Genomic DNA, 17,587 nt, shown 5'->3' with positions numbered 1-17,587 from the left:
CATTAGCCTCCAAGCCGCAGCGGCGCTGCCTTCACGGATGAGGACTCATTTGAGAAGAAAGAAAATGAGGGCAATCCATTCGAGGTAACTTTTATTTTCTGCTACACTTTCTTGGCAACATCAAGGCAAACAAAGTGAGATAATTGGACTAAGCCGAAATCAACCACTTATATTGTCATCTCTGAACGTTTTACACAACTGGTACATGAACGCATCATATCACATCGTTCGAACGGTCTGTACTCTTCCTATACAGTAATGAAATTTATTCATTTAACACTATCTGTTAGTCATGTAGTATTAAAAAAAATACAATATATGATGAGGTGTAGTTATGTCTGTCAAGTCGTTATTTTTTGTCAGCTTTGAATAAATCTTCACGAACAGTCAGAAGCACTTAGGGGACTGGTCAATGTCGACAAAATCTCCATTTTCCATTTTTACTTCACAGTTGCATTTTTGAATGCAAAGTTCAGCACAGTGTGTTCACAAAACAACATCTGTTTGCCGTTTAAAAAGTGACTCGTGGGTTTGTAAAGATTAACTCAAGTAAGGTTCGAGGCAGACAAAAGTGTTTAAAAAGTGACCAGTGGGTTCGTAAAGATTGACTCAAGTAAGGTTCGAGACAGACAAGAAGCAAGCTCAAGTCCAAGGAGCGGACACGTACTCAGTGGCAGATGGCCAGGAGGAGACGCTTGAAGTCGCCGCTGCACTCGTCCCTCAGTGCATCCTTCAGGGACACGTCGTACTTCTCCAGGTACATTTCCTTGATGGTCTCCAGGTCGTACTGCGCGACAGTATATTTTTGTTTGACTTGATGCTACCTCACAACCAAAACAAAGGTTTCACCTCTGAGCGGCACACGATGATGCGTATGAGCGTGTCCTCGTCAGTCCCCGCCCCCTTCATGGCGTCATGCAGACGTCTGGCAAAGTAGAGTTGCGGGTTCTTGGCGACTCTCACTGGAGGGTGACCGAGAAGGACGCGTTTTGTTTCTTTTTCTCACAACCGTCCGACGTCACAAACTCACCCAGAGCCACGTAGCATCTCTTCAGCGTTCCCGAAGTTTCGTTCTCGATGGCATCCAGGATTTCCGTGCCGGACAGCTGCGGGAAAACAAATCAACACTCGAGTCATCATACCGCATGTCGAGCGGCAAAAAAAGGAGACTCGGGAGGAACTCACCTGCTCGTACATCTTGAAGGTGGCCTGGAGCTGCAGGTAGTTCCTGGAGGCCAGGATGGAAGTGAAGGTGGACTCGTCAGTCCCGAAGCAACCCTCGCCCGCCTGCGTGCGGAACACAAGCGTGTCGGAGTCGACCCGTGCCACAAAATTTCGATTCTAGGCAACGGAGGTCACCTCAAAGAGAGCGGCGGCGTCCTGCTCTGCCAGCTCCTCGTCCACCTCGTAGCTCTCGTCCCGGATACCCTGCGAAAGCCGACCTTTGCGTGACCTTAGCAAACTGCTAGCGCCGTGATGCGAGATCACCACGATGACAACTAGAAACATGAGGAGGCGTTTTGGGCGTGGCGTCACCTGCAGGAGAGCCATGAGAAGGTTCCTCACGTCGCCGCTCGTGTCGCCCTCGATGTCAGCGTCCAGATCGCGATCGTGCACTGACAATGCAGACGTGATAAAAACAACCGAAAGGGTTCAAAGTGCGACATGCGGCCGTACCTTGAGAGTAGCACTCCCTGAACATGGCAATGTCCTGCAAAAACAAACGTCGGCCAATGAGAACGAGGCCATCGAACCACGCTCCTGTTTTTTATTGGCCAATTCAAAGCCACTGACGGAATTGGTAGCGCTGCACAGGAGCTCCACCAGCACGTCCTCGTCGGTGCCCGCCCCCTTCATGGCCCTCCTCAGCTCCTTGACGGCGTAGATGATGGGCAGGTCCAGCATGGCTAGGATAGCCTTCTCAAAGTTCCCTGACAACTCGCTCTTGAGCTTGTCTGCCAGCTCCTACCCCAAAACAAACATCTTGCCCATCAGCCAAATTTGAAACGGGTTGCAGAAAGGGTCCGACAACAGCCAAGGCACGTGACTCACGTCGTCGTACTTGTCGTAGTAGGCCTGCTTGATTTGCTGCCGCTGGTCCGAGCTGCGGTTGGCCAGGATGTCGATGATGGCCTGCTCGTCGGTGCCTGCAAATGGAGACTTATCATCCGCGGCCGAGAGGCGGCGGCCCAGAGGCGGCCTGCTTACCGAGTCCCTTGCAGGCTTTTCGGATGGCCTTGACGTCAGCCTGGGCATCAAAGTCCTCGTAGGGCACGATGGTGGGCTGCAAACACGAGACAGGGGTGGACATTTTTGCAATCGTTCTTTGACAATTTTTGGGAAAATGCAACAAAGGTATATGGATTCAAGCTACCGAGCTGAAACCGATGTAAAGGGAGGAGGCCAACATTGTTTCCCATGTCAAAATCACATGTTGTTTTTCTGAAAATCCTATTTAAATCATCCAATTAACAAAATGGCTCATGAGAGGCACGCGAGGGGGGAGGAGAGACCACCAAGCCCGGCTGGAAAAATTCCAGGCCCGTAGTTCTAAACAAACACAAGTGAGCTATGCCGCTAGACTCGGCTCTCATCTTGCAGTATTGACCACCACTTAGTCATCTCATTTCTTTGGGCACCTTCAGAATGTTCTGGGCTACTTTTTTCCATTTAGAGTACAAATGTTGATCTGGTTTTTACCAGCTATTTTGTGCACCATAAATGGCGCTTGCTTGTGTTGAACTGCAATAGTCCAGTGACCGTGAAGGTATCACGCCCCCCTTTGCAGCGCACGTAACGGCTCTGCCATGAATTGCGCATGGGCGTGGCCTGCCGCTCCACTAAAACGTCGGCAGAATTCAACTAAAATGAACAGAAAAAGCAAATGCCGACAATCCAGCGCCAAATGTGGCAAAACACATGTGCTTTGTCTTGTTTTGTATTGATGTATGCGGGAATAAGAACATTTGCGATTTTTATTAACACTAGAAAAAAAAAATCAAGGCAGGCAATTGCCAAGATTTGATGGCGAACAACACCGACCTGGCAGTTTCCCATGACTCGAATTGGGAGTTTGGCTGGTGATGATCGATGTTCGTGGGAACAAGTGCAGGCTCGTCCGGTCCGATCCAAGGAGGGAAAAAGGAAACTGCGTCTGATGTCATCACGCACTGGGACAAGTTAACTCTTTGTACTCTCGGAGCACAACTATTTTAATAAAAAATAAAAGTAAATTTGAAATACAAGTGTATTGTTAGCATTATCATTATTATTGATCGTATCATAAATAATAAAACGTAAATACATTTCACAAAATTTGGATGTCATTGGTGTTATTATAAATAAATCAATAAAATAGATTTTAAAAATTCTAAATAAAATGAAGCTACTGTTAACAAAGTAAATTAAAAAAATTTCATCCATATGAATAACTAAAAAACAGGTTTCTAAAAAATGTTATAATGTAAACGAACATTTACATCTAGTGGATGTTAACAGCACGTTGGAAATTCGATTTTTTTGTCTTTTCTATTTTCTATTAAAACGCTATAAACGGAATATAAATAGTTTATGCTTTTGATTGTTTACACAAAAAAAGTTTAGTTTGGTTTTCCATTCTGAAGGACAGACTTAATTGAATCACTAGGTGTCCATCAACCTGCAGTCAGTGTGCAGCCAGAGGAGACGAAACGGTTAGTAAGTTGCTAAAATTAGCTGATGAAGGCTACTGACGTCAGAGCAAAGAGCTTTTTTTGTTGTTTCCTTTTTCTGAATGAACACTTGAGTGGTGTGTCATCACGGCCTTGGGGTGTGTGTCCCTGCAGGATTCGTGCGCACTTGTGGCAATTCAGGAACCAAATTGTCTGGACTGGATTATTTTAGTTTGGGATAACTACTCCCGACCTTCAAATTTGTCCTCAGAGCATTGCGACCTATTTTTGTTAGCGTAACCTTACAACTGTTTCATCGACACGTAGTGACACTGTTCATGTTAAACGTATACGAATACGAATACATATATTTCTAGTTTCTTTTCTAGTTTGTTTTTGTGAAACTTTTTATCGGAGCAATACAACTTTGTTATCATATATTATGATTTTGTAACATGACATTGTTAGAACATTTTTTAATCGAAACGCTTTACACATCACTGTATTACCAATAGCTGCCACAAGATGGTGGCAAAGGACTACTTTGTCTCAATTAATTGTTTCTTTGGCGCCGTCTGGTGGCGTCAAAGAAACACTGTCAGCGCTTTAGCCTGAGCGCAAATGTTGGCGAGCTGGTTTCCACCATCATTTTGAAAACAGGCCAATTAGCAATCGCAGACCTGATTGGAACTTTTTATTTTCAAGAAGTACCAGCAGCTACAAAGCTAGAATCTCAGATGTGCCTGACACACAAGCTCAAACAAATGCTCCCCCTCCCACCAGGTGCTGCCCCCCCGCCCGAATCTCTCTCCCCAGCCCCCACCCCAATACCCCACGCACATCTTTTATGAGTCACCCACTCCCACCCTCACTAAATGACACAGTCATGACTCACCGACTGTGCCAGCTTCAAACGCATGCGGGAAATCCGAGCTCAAGAACGAGTATTGCGAAGAAAGACTACAAAGATGGCCGCCAGACGCCTCCACATTTACTGCAGCTAAAAAGAAACGAAAACAAGAGGTTGTTGGTAACATGGATTTTTGTCATTCATTCAGTCTCTGCCTATACCCATACAAACATAGTTTGCATACAAGACTTAGATACTATACATATATAGTACATGCATATCTATCTATTTATCTATTTATTTATCTATCCATATTATTTTTGTTCATGTACAAAGATGCAGAACAGCGTACGTCTTTTTATAGAAATATTTATTGCAGAGGAGGTATCTTTTTATGTACATGCTATCACAATCGAACACAATAGAAATCTACCAAAGTTTTGTCATATACGGACGCTATAAGCTTGTCGTCGTCAGAACAAGCACGTATTACGGCGGGCGGGTCAGAGACACAATCAGGCGCTAAACAACTCGTAACAGTCCATAAACATCTGATGTTGTTCTATCCAGGGCAGTGAAACGTTGGTCCGACTAATTTCTCAAATTCATGCAGAAGCCACGAGATTTACAACGTTACAGCAGTGTATAGGAGGAATACACGAGGAAGAGGAGGCGGTTTTTCATTCCCGCCGGGGTTCTCGGCTCTGATTGGTGACCGGGGAGCTACGAGAGAAGTGGAGGCGTGCGCGTGTGTGTGTGAGCGTGCACGCTTTCATCACGTCAAGACAGAACATTGCGCTCTTATTCCCTCTCGTCTGGAAACACAGCAGGTCAAAGACGCAATTTGTTTCCTTTCCTCCGAAGCGCTTACCATGCAATTTTTGGTCAGAGTGACCCTCAACGAGGCGCAGATGGCACATCCTAAGCATAAAAGTCAAGAGAATAGGCCAACTCCTTTTCAAACTTGGAGCTGACTGGTCGTCATCACCGGCCGGGGCAGTACAAGTCAACGTGGCAGTGCTTCTTCCAAAGACCCCTCCGAAAAACGAACGCGCACTCTGGACCGAACCGAACCGAGGCTTAAAGATTAGTTTGGCCGCACGGAAAATACTTGGCAGGAGACAGCGAGTGTTTGATTGGAAATGTCCAAAAATGTGTGGCTATCTAGCTAGCTATTTTGTTGGCTTAGGGTCGTCAATGTGAAACGTTGCCAATGATGGATGGGTGGTAAATTTTCAGCAGCCTTTCTCGGCATCAAACGCTTTGATACATAACATGGAACAAAGTAAAATTCGGTTGACATAGTGGGCGCTCTGCTACATGGAAACGTCAGATACGAAAAAAATGCCGATGACGGGAGGGCTCGCTTGTTTCGCTTTTGACCCGTCGCCCGGTGGCGAGTGGCCAGCTAGCACTGATACACGGTCGCGGGCAGAGACGAACGAGCCGCCGCTCGCTTGCTTGCAAGGTTGAAATTGTAGCACGCCACGGGACACACGGTCGCTACGTGTGCCCGGTTGAAGAGAATGCGATGCGGCGAGGGTTTGGTGCCGACATAAAAGCGCCATTTTGAGATGCGGGAAAAGCCCACTTGGCACTGGCCAGGTGTTGTTTGAGTCGGGTTGGTGGAGTCAGCTAAAGTGCTTCAGACGTGAGCGGTTGGCTAACGTTTGCGAGCGCCATGCCCGGCCGGCGTGGGCTCGTTCTCCCCTTTCCGCTACTTGGAGCTCCTTACGACGACTCGTCCGAGTCCCCGCCCGCGCGAGTGCCCAAAGTGGCGGAGACGTTGCATAATTGGTCTGAGAGTCATGTTCAGGATGGTCTTGTTTGTAAAAGGTGTCGTCTACAAAGTAGAACAAACGGGAAAGGAAGGCAACTGGTGGAACGCAATTAATTTTTCGAGGTCCAAGGTTGGCGCTCCGTTGGGGCCGAGCGTCACGCCGTCTTGTCGCCGACGTCCCGGGGACAAACGCTGGCCTTGTTTGCGGGATCGGGATGGCTACCGGCCTCCTCAAAGTCCCAGGGGCAAACCTCGGCCTTGTTGACATTTGCGCTCTTGCGTTTCTCCACAGCGGGTACCTCCTGATGAGCGGCCGCATCCCAGGGACAAACCTCGGCGACTTTCTGCCGCTTCTCCCATGACTTGCTCTTGTCCTTTGCTTTTGTTTGCCTCTTGTCGTCGCCGCCGCTTCCCTTCTTTTCCTTCGATTTGGAACTGCCAGCAGGGCTGGGCAAGCCTTCAGGAGATGCTGGATTGTCCCAGGGACAGACTTGGGCTTTAAGCGACGTGTCCTCAGCCTTTGCAGGAAAAGTCTGTTCTCCAAAGTCCCACGGACAAACCTCGGCTCGATTGTTTTGGGTGTTTCCGGATTTGGATGGAGGTTGCGGCTGTTTCTTGGAAGCTGGGCCGCTTTGGCTCTCGTCCCCGGGACACACTTCCTGCCCGGCAGTGGCGGCCCTCAGAGCTTCCTTGGACTGTCGGCCAGCAGTGGGACTCTGATCCCAGGGCGTCTGCTTGTGGCCTTTACTGGCCCTGCTGCCCCCCCCATGAACGGTGGTGCTTTCCTCTGGCGCGATGGAAACGTGTTTTTGGACCTTGCTCTCCAAAGGCGTCGGCTGGTCTTCCACTTCCCAGGGACACACCTCCGAGACATCGTAGAGATCTATCCCCTTGAGCGGCTCGGCGGGCTGTTTGGCGTTCCTGCCTTTGGCAGCCACGTTCGTGGGCTCGTTCTCTTCTTTGCTCTCTGGCCCATCCTCGGCGCCTTGGTTCTTTCCAGCCAAGCCCAACGTCCTCTCCTTGGCGGTGGCGATGACGCTGAGGGACTTGCGCAACACAGAGGCTCGAGGGTGGAGGGGTTTTTTGTCGGCGCTCAGGTTGTGGGCGCTGGCCGATTTACAGACCAAAGGCACCGACTCGGCGGGGGAGTCCAGGCTTTCCCGGGACTTCCTCTTGAGCGGCCTCTTGCCCATCAGGGCCTCGAGCAGGGAGCCTTGGGCGGCGCTCACGTCCATCTTGTCGACGGCCAAGCCGCTGGAGCCTTGGCTCAGGCCTTGACTCGGGCTTTGGATCGGGGCTTGGCTCGGCCCTCGGCTTGGGCCTTGGCTCAGGCCTCGGACGTGGTCGTAGCTGCTGTGTGACTTCTTCAAGGAGAATGCCTTGTTTTTCAGGCTCTCCTCCTTGGCCGCTTTGTGCGGCATCTGGTCAAAGGGGTTTTTCTTGAGAACGCAGAGACTGCTGCGGTTGCTGCCGTGCTCGTTGCCGCCGTCCTTGTCCTCGCGGCTGCACTGGCGGTGCACCGACTCGGGGATCTCGGTGATGCGCCTCATCAGGGAGCGCCCCAGGCCCTTCTTGGAGCTGCGCTTCTTCTGCAGATGGGGGTTGTTAGCCAGCATCTTCTTCCTCTTATAAATCTCCAGCTGGGAGTAGAGCTTCTTCAGCTCCTCCTGCGTGTTAGAGAGGAGGATAAAGCAGTCATACGCCACTGCCACAACAGCAGCTACACCGCTAGCAAAAGCCAGAGGCCACGCCCCCAAAGCTCACCCGAATGTCCTCGGGGTCCAGGCTGTGTTCGCTCCACGCCGACGTGATGCTGCTGTTCAGGTAGGAGCCCGAGCGACCCATGTCCAGCTCGTCCTCGTACGCCTCCGAAGCTATGTCGTCTCGCATCTGTGTGCCCGCAAACAGAAACTGCGTCCACGCGCACACACATCATTGAAAAGAAAAAAAAGATTTCACACTTGGTGAACTGTCCTTTGCTAAGCCTGTAACGGCAAGCTCTCATCTCAAAAGTGAACAACAACAAATTGGCGTGGCCTGAAGGCACCTTGGGAACCAGCAGCAGGCCCAGCGTGACCGTGACGGTCAGGTGTGTGTGCGTGAAGAAAAGTAGAAGCATCCAGTCGGGATGGAGCTCGGCAGCCAGCGTGAACCTGTGAGATTTTTTTGTCCAATTAGATTTCAGCCTCTACGTGTTGTTGTGTTTTTTTTGTTCGGATTGTTCGGTCCGCATTCACCTGATGACGTAGAAGATGGGCGACAGGATGAGCTCGTTGTGGACGGCGAAGGCCATGTAGCGAGGCTCGTGGAAGGCGGACGGCACCGTCCTCACGGCGTAGCACAGGTATACCGACCACAGCAGGAACAGGAACTCGGCTGTAAAAGACCGCACGAACGTCTGCTTGCAATACTTTTGAAGGCCTGCTGAACTTTGAATCTTACCGACGGCCATCATGTAGTCCCAGCGGTCCACGAGGCACATGCTGAACTGCAGCCCGTCGGGCGTGTAGCCCACGTCGATCAGCGCCGACTTCCTGTCGGCGACCTGGCACACGGCCGACGTCCAAGCCACCAGGAACCAGCAGACCACCAGGAGGATGATGGCCAGCAGACGCAGAACCCGCCAGCTGGTCATGTAGGGAATCCTCTGAGCCGTGCGCGACAAGAAGACCTTCAGGACCCTGCAGACGCAACAATTGCCTTTTATACCGCCGCCTCCGATATTGCACCTCGACATGACGGATAAAAGGACCGGAATTTTTCAATTAGCGCCGTGAGATGGCTGTTCTATAGCACCCGCATCATTTTTTTATGAGCTAGTATGAACATGGTTGTCATTTCCAAGCAGCCGCTGCGGGGTGAATGGCGGCCGCTTTTATGGAGGAGCCTAAATAAAAGACGAGACACGATGAATTCCAAAGGCATCATCAATCAAACACACACACGCTGCTATTATTAGTCTGTGCCCTTCACGCGCATTGATGAAGCAGCATTGGCCGGCGCTAATGAGCCCCCTCCTCACTCACAAAGCCCCCCTCCCACCCCATGAAAGATGGATCCATGTCATATCAATTTTTCACTTTCTGTCCAGACTCCTCATCATCATCATCAGGCAAAAAGTCACACAGACGAAGAAGAAGTCTGCTCCGTGTGTCACCTGTACAACTTGAGCGTGAGCGTGCCGTAGACGGTGGCGAAGCCCAGCAGTCGAACCCAGCGCAACAGGATGCAGCGGAACACGCCGGGCTGAAAGTAAAGGATCCCCACCTGGAAGACGAAGGAAGAAGAGAAAGGCCATCATTAGCAAGTGCAAGCTGGCAAGCTGAAAGGAAATACAGTGAAAACAGGAGGAGCCTCAAAGTTGAACCCTGTGGAACACCACTTAATGTTTTTGCTCATTGTGCACTCCCATGATAAGACACGGCTTCAAAATGGATTTTTCCCAAAAATGGTTCTGATTATCTTAGCGCTGCAGATGTGCTGTGATTCCCCCTGTGGGAAAATGATCGGATTAGCCGAGGCAGTCATAGAATCCCGCAAAGCGAAACGTGGATATTGTCGCTAGGTCTGAGTCATTTAAGGGACACGCTCAAGTCCAAAACGGTCCTGCAGCGCTGGCTGCAACTCAAGACCACGACCTGGAAAAAAGCGGCCAGAGGTCACGTTCCAAGACAGACAAAAAAAACCTGGATGGCGTTTTTCAGTCTTTTAATGCTGTCAAGCGTTGGGGATGTTGGGGAACACGCAAGGAGGACGCTACAGAAAATGTCGGCCATGTTAGTCTGCGAGACCGATGTGTCTCGACAGTGCCGCCTCCTCTGTTCATGGCGGCCGTTGGATGCAGGCTTGCTTCCAACCTGCACTTCCTGTCTCGGCGAGCAGGAAGAAGCATGCTGGCGGGCGATGGAGCAGAAAGAGGAGGAGGCTAATAACGATTGATCCATTTTTATATGAAAGCCAACACGCAGGCGGCCTGGGGGGCGGGGGCGAGCGGCGGCTTTCCGGAGAGGAGGTAATGCTTTCTGCGTCCCTGAGGTGGGCTGAGTGTAAATTACGCCCGGCTCGGTGCCGCCGTTCCCTTGGCTCCTCGTCGCTTGGGAGATATTGCCGCCTTCTTGTGACGGGACGAGGAGAGGAAAAAGTGACGACGGCGGCTCGGGTCAATTCGGGCGAGTGCCGGGAGCGCTCTGAAGAAAGCGAGGATCTCATTTTCAGTTCTCGCATGAGACCCCCAAAATATGTGCGCTCCACAAAGCCGCAGGAACAGGATGGAATGCGTCTGTCTCCAGCTGTTCAAGAGGAGCACAAGCATTGCAAATGCAAGCGTCGGCGGGCGGCTATTTTTAGACTGCCAGCGATGCGTCTCAACGCGGCTCTTGTGGGATTCGCCACGTGCTGTGTGTGTGTGGATCAATCTCTGCACCTTCACTACATGCACTGAGATGCGCCGTTTTGTGTTCTTCTTTTTCCCCTCGCTACCTGCGCCAAGTTACCTTTGTAAACGCTGTGCAATCATTTGTAGGTGCCTATTTTTGGCTGCAGCAGATTTCAGCACACCATCACGCCCCCGCGACGGCGGGCGGGTACCTCGTACCTCGGCTTGCCCACCAAAGGTTTGCTTACGTGGGCTCGGCGCGGCTGATTCATAGAGATTGTTCGGTGCTGAGCGGGCAAAGCAGCTCGGCAACACTGGGAACCTTAATTGGCATCTCGGCAGAATGTCGGTAGAGGGTCAAGGTCAAAGATGTCTCATGCACTGTGAGTTGAATTTAGTTCTTCATCCAAGAAAGAAAGAAAGAAAGCTCAGGATGGCCTCACCGGGAAGTAGAGAAGCAACGCTCCACACAGGATGGCCTCCAGCAGGGCCACGCCCGACGCTCGGATACTCTGCGCACACACAAAGCGACCATCTCTCACTTTGGAATCCAAATTCACGTTTTGGCTGCAGGAAGCGAACTACCTTGTTCCTTCGAAAGCGGTAGACCAGAAGCATGCTGAGCAAGAGCACCAGGATGCAGAGGCTCTGGAAGGCCATGACGGCCGTGCGTAGCACTCCATCCCGCCGCGCCGCGCACGGCGTGTCGTCCTTGCAGAAGGCGCAGCCCGGCCGGCACGGCAGGCATTCGCCGAAGGACGCCACGTTCCCGCCACCTGCTGTGTTCCCGCCGCCCATCCCTGGGGGAGGAAGACGCCAGCCGCTTAGCCCGGCAGAGTCTCGCGTCAACCGTGACGGAGATTGCTAACTCCACTACGGCGGCTAACTTACTTGTAAAGCCGGCGGCGGCAGCTCGGTAGAAGCCTTTCCTGCAGAGACACTTGTACTTATCCAAGACGAAGCCATGGCCGCCCGTGGGCAAACACTGAACACAAAAAGCGCAATGATTTCACTTTGTGGTCAACATCGATAACAAACCGAGCATCGTGTGTTAGCGCAGTGTGACGGACATTAGCGAGCTCATGCAGACTCATATTTGTTTGCTAATATTTGGACACGGGAGCGTCGGAATATTCAGCTCCGTCTGCATCCCGGCTGTCGGTCAAAGGCGCTCTGACTCGCAGGTTGCCATGGCGACGTGCACTGGTGAGGCTCTTTTTATCAGCGCGCTTCATGCTGTCACACAAGCTCCATTTCCCGGTTCCCGGAAGGACGCTTGGTTTCGTCGAGAGCCGCGTCCTGTTCAAGAGCACTGACCAATGCATTTGGCTTCTGACCCTTAGCTGTCCGTACCGTTGCCTGAAAGTGTTTTGGTTTGTTTTAATCAATGGAACACTACTCTGTATTATCTTGTTTCATGTCTCGTACATTTCTTGACCTTGTGACCCTTGATACGGATGGGCAAGCGGCACTTTTTAGCCCAAAATGGCATTTTAGCGACATTTGTGTCATGCATGGGATCTTTTTTTTTTTTTTTTTCACGAGTGGTTGAAAGCCTTTGGGTGTTTTTTATTACACGTCTACGGTGCGACCACACCAACATGTTTGTCATGAGCCCGCTATTGTTTGTCGGCGCGTTTGAACAAGCTAGTTAGTTGCGCAGGCTTCCTGTCAAGGTATTTTCCTCCCCCTCGGAGCTCCCTCACTCAGGCTTCTGGCACCTCTAATGAAGGCATCTCAGCCCTGCCGTTTTCCTTGTGACGTGCCGCTAATTGAGCCGCATCTTTGGAGCCGAGTACACATGGCGGGTTCTCAAACAGACGTTCTCCACCGTCACCTCTGCGCGACACCACACAAGGGAAGATAAGATCCCGGTCAAGCTAATTGATGCTGAGGGCAGCTCCTACTTCTTCTTCTTGGACCGGCTTCTGCTGGCTAATTGGGAAGCCATTGGCGGCAAAGACAAATACGTGGATCTTGCCATAATGACGGGAGGAACGACAGCACGCATAAAAGGAGGTAAAATGGAGAAAGTGTGTGTGCACGCGCAATCTGCAAAGTGCCAGCTCAGGGTGGCACCCGGGAAATTAAGCGCTGTTTATTTTAAAGGCTTTGTCTTTTTCTGCTCTGCTCCCTGCAGCAGCATATGCAGGAGCTCTTCTCATGACACCTCATTAGATGCACACAAACACACACTGCGCTCTGATTACGGAGGGGGGGGAGGGGAAACCAAAAGGCGGGGCCTATCTAGCAAGTCGCTTGGCTAAACTCAAACTGTGGGCTTTACTGCAAATGAATTACGGCATGTTACATTGGAGTGTGAGGAAGCAAATTCCCCAGACGCCGTCATCGTTTTGTGCTGTTGATTGAGTAGAAAGGATCGAGTTGGTTGCATTCAAGCTGCAGACAGGAGGTCATCGCCTTGACGTCAAGGCCTTCAAAAACATCCTCGAAATAGAATTTATTTCCGTCTCCTGGAATAAACGAGACGGGCTGAATCTAAATTTGGCACGCCAGGGAACAAGATGTTCCAGCTCCAGTGCTAAAAATGGCCAAATACAATTGGGATCAAAACCTCTGCAGTCGCGATTTTGGCATGCGCACGCATATGTGCGTGCATGCTCCTGGCACGGCTCTTTTGCGTGCTTATAGAGGTGAAGGAAGGTTAGTTGAGTTGAGTGGCGAGACACCTTTCGGGAAGCGAAGCGCGCTCCTGCCTAACACAAGTCTGCAAGGCCAACCATCCATTTTCTCTGCTTCTTCCGCTGTCCACACACGCGTTTCTGGCATCGACTGTCCACAGAGAGGTGGAAGTACTCAGACAATGGGGGGGGGTGATGAATTATTGAAGGGGGGCTCAATGCAATCCACTACATCACATGCATTATGAAGCAGATCTACAGCTCGGCCCAAAATGGCAGAGAAACGGCCGGTGCGCTGCGTCCTGTCATTGTCTTTGTAAACAATAATTTTCACCTGCTTATTTTGGGTGCAATTGCACTGTCGGCCACTAGATGGCAGCGCACCATTGGGGACATTTGAAAGAAAGTATTTCAGCCTGGTATCTGATAAAGATGACTGAACATCAAGACATTCTTATCTCATGGCTGTAGGTCACGTTTAGAACGTAGCGCACATATTTGCTATCCACACCTTGCTTCCGTTTAGGATTGATGATTGTCAACAAAGGGAACGGAAAGCTTTGTTGACTTTGGCCCTCGACAAATGTGACATCACGTCTCGAGGCACGCACGACCGACTCGGATTAGGACGAGGCATTCGCGAGCGTGTACAAAACGGCTAATAGGGTTTGCTTAAGTAGCATTCGGCGTGTAACGGGACCTCGCAGGAACAAACCATCCGGTCGTTTTACCGCCTCGGTGTCATTTAGCGGAGCGCTGACCGAGCGTGAGCCTTGGCCGAGGTTCCGCTTTAAGAGGATCGATGTTCTGTCTATTGCACGTGCAGGAACAGGCGCACTCACCTCCATAGTGGTCAGGTTGCAGCGATGGGTTCCAGCAAACCAGCCATCAGTAGAGCACTGGTCGATATCAACATCCTGGAGATTGATGTCGGCTCGCACCACGCCCCTGCAACACAGGAGGCCGGCGTCAAGCATCAAGTTCACTCTGGCCACTAGCGACCAAGACTAAATACTTTTTAGGGAAATGGCAAGACAAAGGCCGGCACAAACCCACTCAGGCTTGGCTAATGTTTTGCTGGAGCAGCGCCGCTATTTGGGTAATCGCCTCCAAAGGGACGGTCGCCTTTGATACGAGTTCATCTTTGGCAGAGGAACGCGGAATGTCAACGCTTGAAGATTAGCAGCAAACATTTGAGTCACTCTGACGGGCAAAAGCTTGGACCCTCTTTGCAGGGTGACTCAATCTGACGCACGAATGACCCGACGAACTTTTCACAAAGGTTTTAAGACGAGAAGGAGAATGTGGCGTAAAAAAAGCCACGTGTGCGCGTTCCCTGGGGAAAATGTCTCTTAAGTGACAGAAATGCATTACGCTGACAAGGGGAGAGGAGAAATGAATGCAGCCTGGCTGCCGGGCAGAGCACTCCCGTGACGAGGCGACCCGGGTCCTTTTATTGAGTCCTGTCGCTGCTCATCAGGCGGGACGCACCGCCTGTGGCCAAGACGCTGTCAAAGCAAAGCAAATAAAGGCCGCCTTCTCTTTCTCATTCTTTCAGCTGCCACGTGATGTCATATTTATCGACGCTCGTTCCAAATTCCTCCGCCCTGCATTGAGACGGGAAAACGGTCTCACTGGACAGTTCAAGTGCCCAGCGTACGTATTGTTGTCCGAAATAGCAAATGAAAAAAAAAAAAAAAAAGAGCACCAAGAAGTCACCCACCTGGCGCACTGCAGCCTGATCCTAAACCACAGGAGGGCACCAAATCAAGATGGCCTGTGTACATCTATTATGATTAATTAATTGTCGCGTTGGTTGCCCATTCAGCGCAAAAAAAGAAAATCTCTGGGGACATTTAAACAATACCAAACGCCACTTTTGTGTCACGCCGTTCCGATTACATGGAAGGGGGCGGGGCAACCAATAATTACATTCCGCCGTGAAGAGACAACTGAAGAATGTTTGAGCCTGCAATTAAATCAATCGGCGCACTTTTGGACAATAGCGAGCGGGCTAACGACGTATCCGGTGCGCAAAGCGGAGGTGCTCCGACCCGCTTGGACTCATTTGCGATCTTTGCCTGCCCGTCTGCAAGCCACTCGGAGGTGTATCAGTTCAACATTCAGTCAAGACCCGACACACACGACGAGCGATGCGCATGAATTATTCATTGAGATGATGTCGGTCAGACTCCCACTTGACTCTTGCAGGCAAGCAAGCAAGCGCTGATACGCGCAAACATCACACGTGACGCGGCGCCACGGGCGGAGGCCAAACGCATGATTTGGATTTCACTGATTTGCTTTACCGCTGCATGCGACTGTGTGTGTGACTCATCCCTTCATTGCAGAAAAAAAATGCAAGTTTGGTAGGGAACAAAAAGAATCACGCCTGCAGCTAGAGGTTTCCACCGTGGTTTGAGCTATTTATAGCCTCCTTTGGGGTGGGGGGTGGGGGGGCAAGCGGTGCTATGTTTTGGGAGACGCATGAGCCCTTATTACACCTGACGCTGGCTTAGGTGTGACATAATTAAGAATTGTACAGCAATTTGAGACATTTACAGGGCTCATTTGACAAACTCCCAGATTTGCCAAACAACCCAAAATGTTACCTGGGTCACTTTTGTACCACGGTGATGGACAAATGCACCAATGGTTTGTTTGACAACGTTGGTTTTCATTTACGAGAACCTGAAGGCGACTTAAGCTTCACTTTGACAGTGCCCGGGCGCGGGATTCAACCCGACCTTTGGGTGACGGGATGAGCTGGTCTACCAACAAATGACAAATCTCTGTAGCGCGGGAACACATAATGGAAGAAGTTTTAAATAATAGAAACTGTTCCAAACCTAGCATCAGAAGCCATTTGAAGGAAGTACCAGTCAAGTGTCGGAAAGCCCTGCATGGCCTAAAAGTACTAAGACATAAATCCGAAACAGAGGTGAGTTCTTCTTACCTGAACTCCGGAGCCATGTTGGGCCCTATGCTGTAGAAGGCAGCAGACAAGGTCGACAGCCACCGAGGGACAAAGTTGCCGTTGTGGCACTCCAGGTAGGGTGCCGACCACTTGACGTGCATCTCGTCCGGGATCAAACTTTGACCCCTCCTCAAGGAGTTGCCCACGGCTGCCAAATCCTGGCTTGGCACCTTCTTCTGGAAGGTGGCCTTCCTCCTGTGCTTGACGCCGCGGTGCCACTCGCCATCTCCTGAGTGGTTGTGCAGGCCAGAGAGGTCCTGGAGCATGATCTCACCTCTGGCCCTGGTGGCCTGCACGTGCACCCCGTCTGAGGAGGTGACCACAGCCCGGTGGATCTTCTGTTCCGCCAGGAGGAGGCTGCGGACTATGGCATGGTACCAGTCGACATCTCGCCGCGCGCTCTGCTCCCCGGACCTGTTGGCTTGCAGCACCAAGCTGAGCAAGTTGGCGGCGTGGAGCACCGCATCCAGCGCCGAACGATGTGTGCTCTCGGGTGACCTTCCCCCCCGCGGCAGCTCGAATCTGCGCGAGCAATTGGCCTGCTCCAGGACACTCGAGTCGCCCGTGTGCAGGAAGTCGGCAACCGGGGCGGGGAGGCGCTCCCGCTCCTCGTTGCCGCCGCCGCCGCCGCGAAGGTGAGCCAGCCGGTGGCCGCGAAGGTGCGCCCCGCCGCCTTCGCGCACCGCCGCCGGCCGGGCTGCCGCCGCCGCGATGACGGAGCCGACGAGCAGCAGCAACGCCAGCCGGACGACAGCCTCCATCGCCCTCCAGGTCGCGTCCGCTGGTTTGCCTGGGAGGATGGATTTTGCAGGCAGGTCGTGCGAGCGGCAAAGATGCGAACCGGTGGCAGCGTTAAACCATCGCCGGGCTACTTGTGGGCTCTCCTAATCCTCGCTTGTGTTTTAATGTTGTTTCCCCCTTCGTCCCAAAAGAAATCCAAAGATGGAAAGCCCCGGTTGTCTTCCTGCAAACAGCTTCAGCGACGCTTCGTGGAGTCTCCGTGGAGGACGCAGGGGGGCGGGGGTCTTTCTGCGGCGGCGTCCTCTCCTGCTTGCAGACTGAATCCAAACCAAGAGGAAGAAGAAAGAGGAGGGAGGGAGGGAGGGAGGGAGGGATGTTATTGTTATATTTATATATTTTCTGCAGGCGGCGATTCAACGGGAGATCTTAACGCACTTCGCCCTCTTCCGACCACAACGAGCATTAAAGTAGCCTGCGAAGACCGAGAGGGAGAAAAAAAAGGACTCACCATCAGGAACGGGCACGCTTAAAGCCCGTCGTGCTCGGCGGTTGTTTTAAATAAAATTAATAAG

At 51.5% G+C, this 17,587-nt stretch overlaps 2 protein-coding genes across 2 annotated transcripts; both read right to left on the bottom strand.

Annotated features, from left to right (window-relative positions):
- Positions 1-74: 74 nt before the first annotated feature.
- Positions 75-3,162, bottom strand: LOC125985801 (annexin A13). Its single transcript, XM_049748945.1, has 11 exons — positions 3,043-3,162; positions 2,209-2,284; positions 2,053-2,147; positions 1,795-1,965; positions 1,678-1,711; positions 1,537-1,616; positions 1,360-1,428; positions 1,186-1,287; positions 1,031-1,106; positions 850-962; positions 75-787 (listed from the first exon to the last, which is right to left on the bottom strand). The coding sequence occupies exons 1-11, from the start codon at positions 3,055-3,057 to the stop codon at positions 668-670; spliced, it is 951 nt and encodes a 316-aa protein (XP_049604902.1). The 5' UTR covers positions 3,058-3,162; the 3' UTR covers positions 75-667.
- A 1,691-nt stretch (positions 3,163-4,853) lies between these two features.
- On the bottom strand, positions 4,854-17,367 carry LOC125985815 (metabotropic glycine receptor). Its single transcript, XM_049748975.2, has 11 exons — positions 16,254-17,367; positions 14,140-14,245; positions 11,547-11,640; positions 11,241-11,455; positions 11,099-11,167; positions 9,438-9,547; positions 8,723-8,961; positions 8,518-8,656; positions 8,328-8,433; positions 8,045-8,191; positions 4,854-7,947 (listed from the first exon to the last, which is right to left on the bottom strand). The coding sequence occupies exons 1-11, from the start codon at positions 17,033-17,035 to the stop codon at positions 6,436-6,438; spliced, it is 3,519 nt and encodes a 1,172-aa protein (XP_049604932.1). The 5' UTR covers positions 17,036-17,367; the 3' UTR covers positions 4,854-6,435.
- Positions 17,368-17,587: the final 220 nt, after the last annotated feature.

The sequence above is a fragment of the Syngnathus scovelli genome, chromosome 18, assembly GCF_024217435.2.
Source record: "Syngnathus scovelli strain Florida chromosome 18, RoL_Ssco_1.2, whole genome shotgun sequence".
Taxonomy (NCBI): domain Eukaryota; kingdom Metazoa; phylum Chordata; class Actinopteri; order Syngnathiformes; family Syngnathidae; genus Syngnathus; species Syngnathus scovelli.
This window is presented reverse-complemented; position numbering and strand designations above follow the sequence as displayed.

Bases quoted from the DNA above. Each gene is read 5' to 3' on its own strand.
- LOC125985801 (XM_049748945.1), bottom strand. The intron at 1,429-1,536 runs GTGACGCCACGC...CGGCTTTCGCAG, and splicing joins TTCTCATGGCTCTCCTGCAG to GGTATCCGGGACGAGAGCTA. The intron at 788-849 runs GTGAAACCTTTG...ACTGTCGCGCAG, and splicing joins TCATCGTGTGCCGCTCAGAG to TACGACCTGGAGACCATCAA.
- LOC125985815 (XM_049748975.2), bottom strand. From the start codon at position 17,035: ATGGAGGCTGTCGTCCGGCTGGCGTTGCTGCTGCTCGTCGGCTCCGTC. The intron at 8,657-8,722 runs GTAAGATTCAAA...GGTCTTTTACAG, and splicing joins GGACTACATGATGGCCGTCG to CCGAGTTCCTGTTCCTGCTG. The intron at 8,192-8,327 runs GTGCCTTCAGGC...GCGTGGACGCAG, and splicing joins GCCTGCTGCTGGTTCCCAAG to TTTCTGTTTGCGGGCACACA.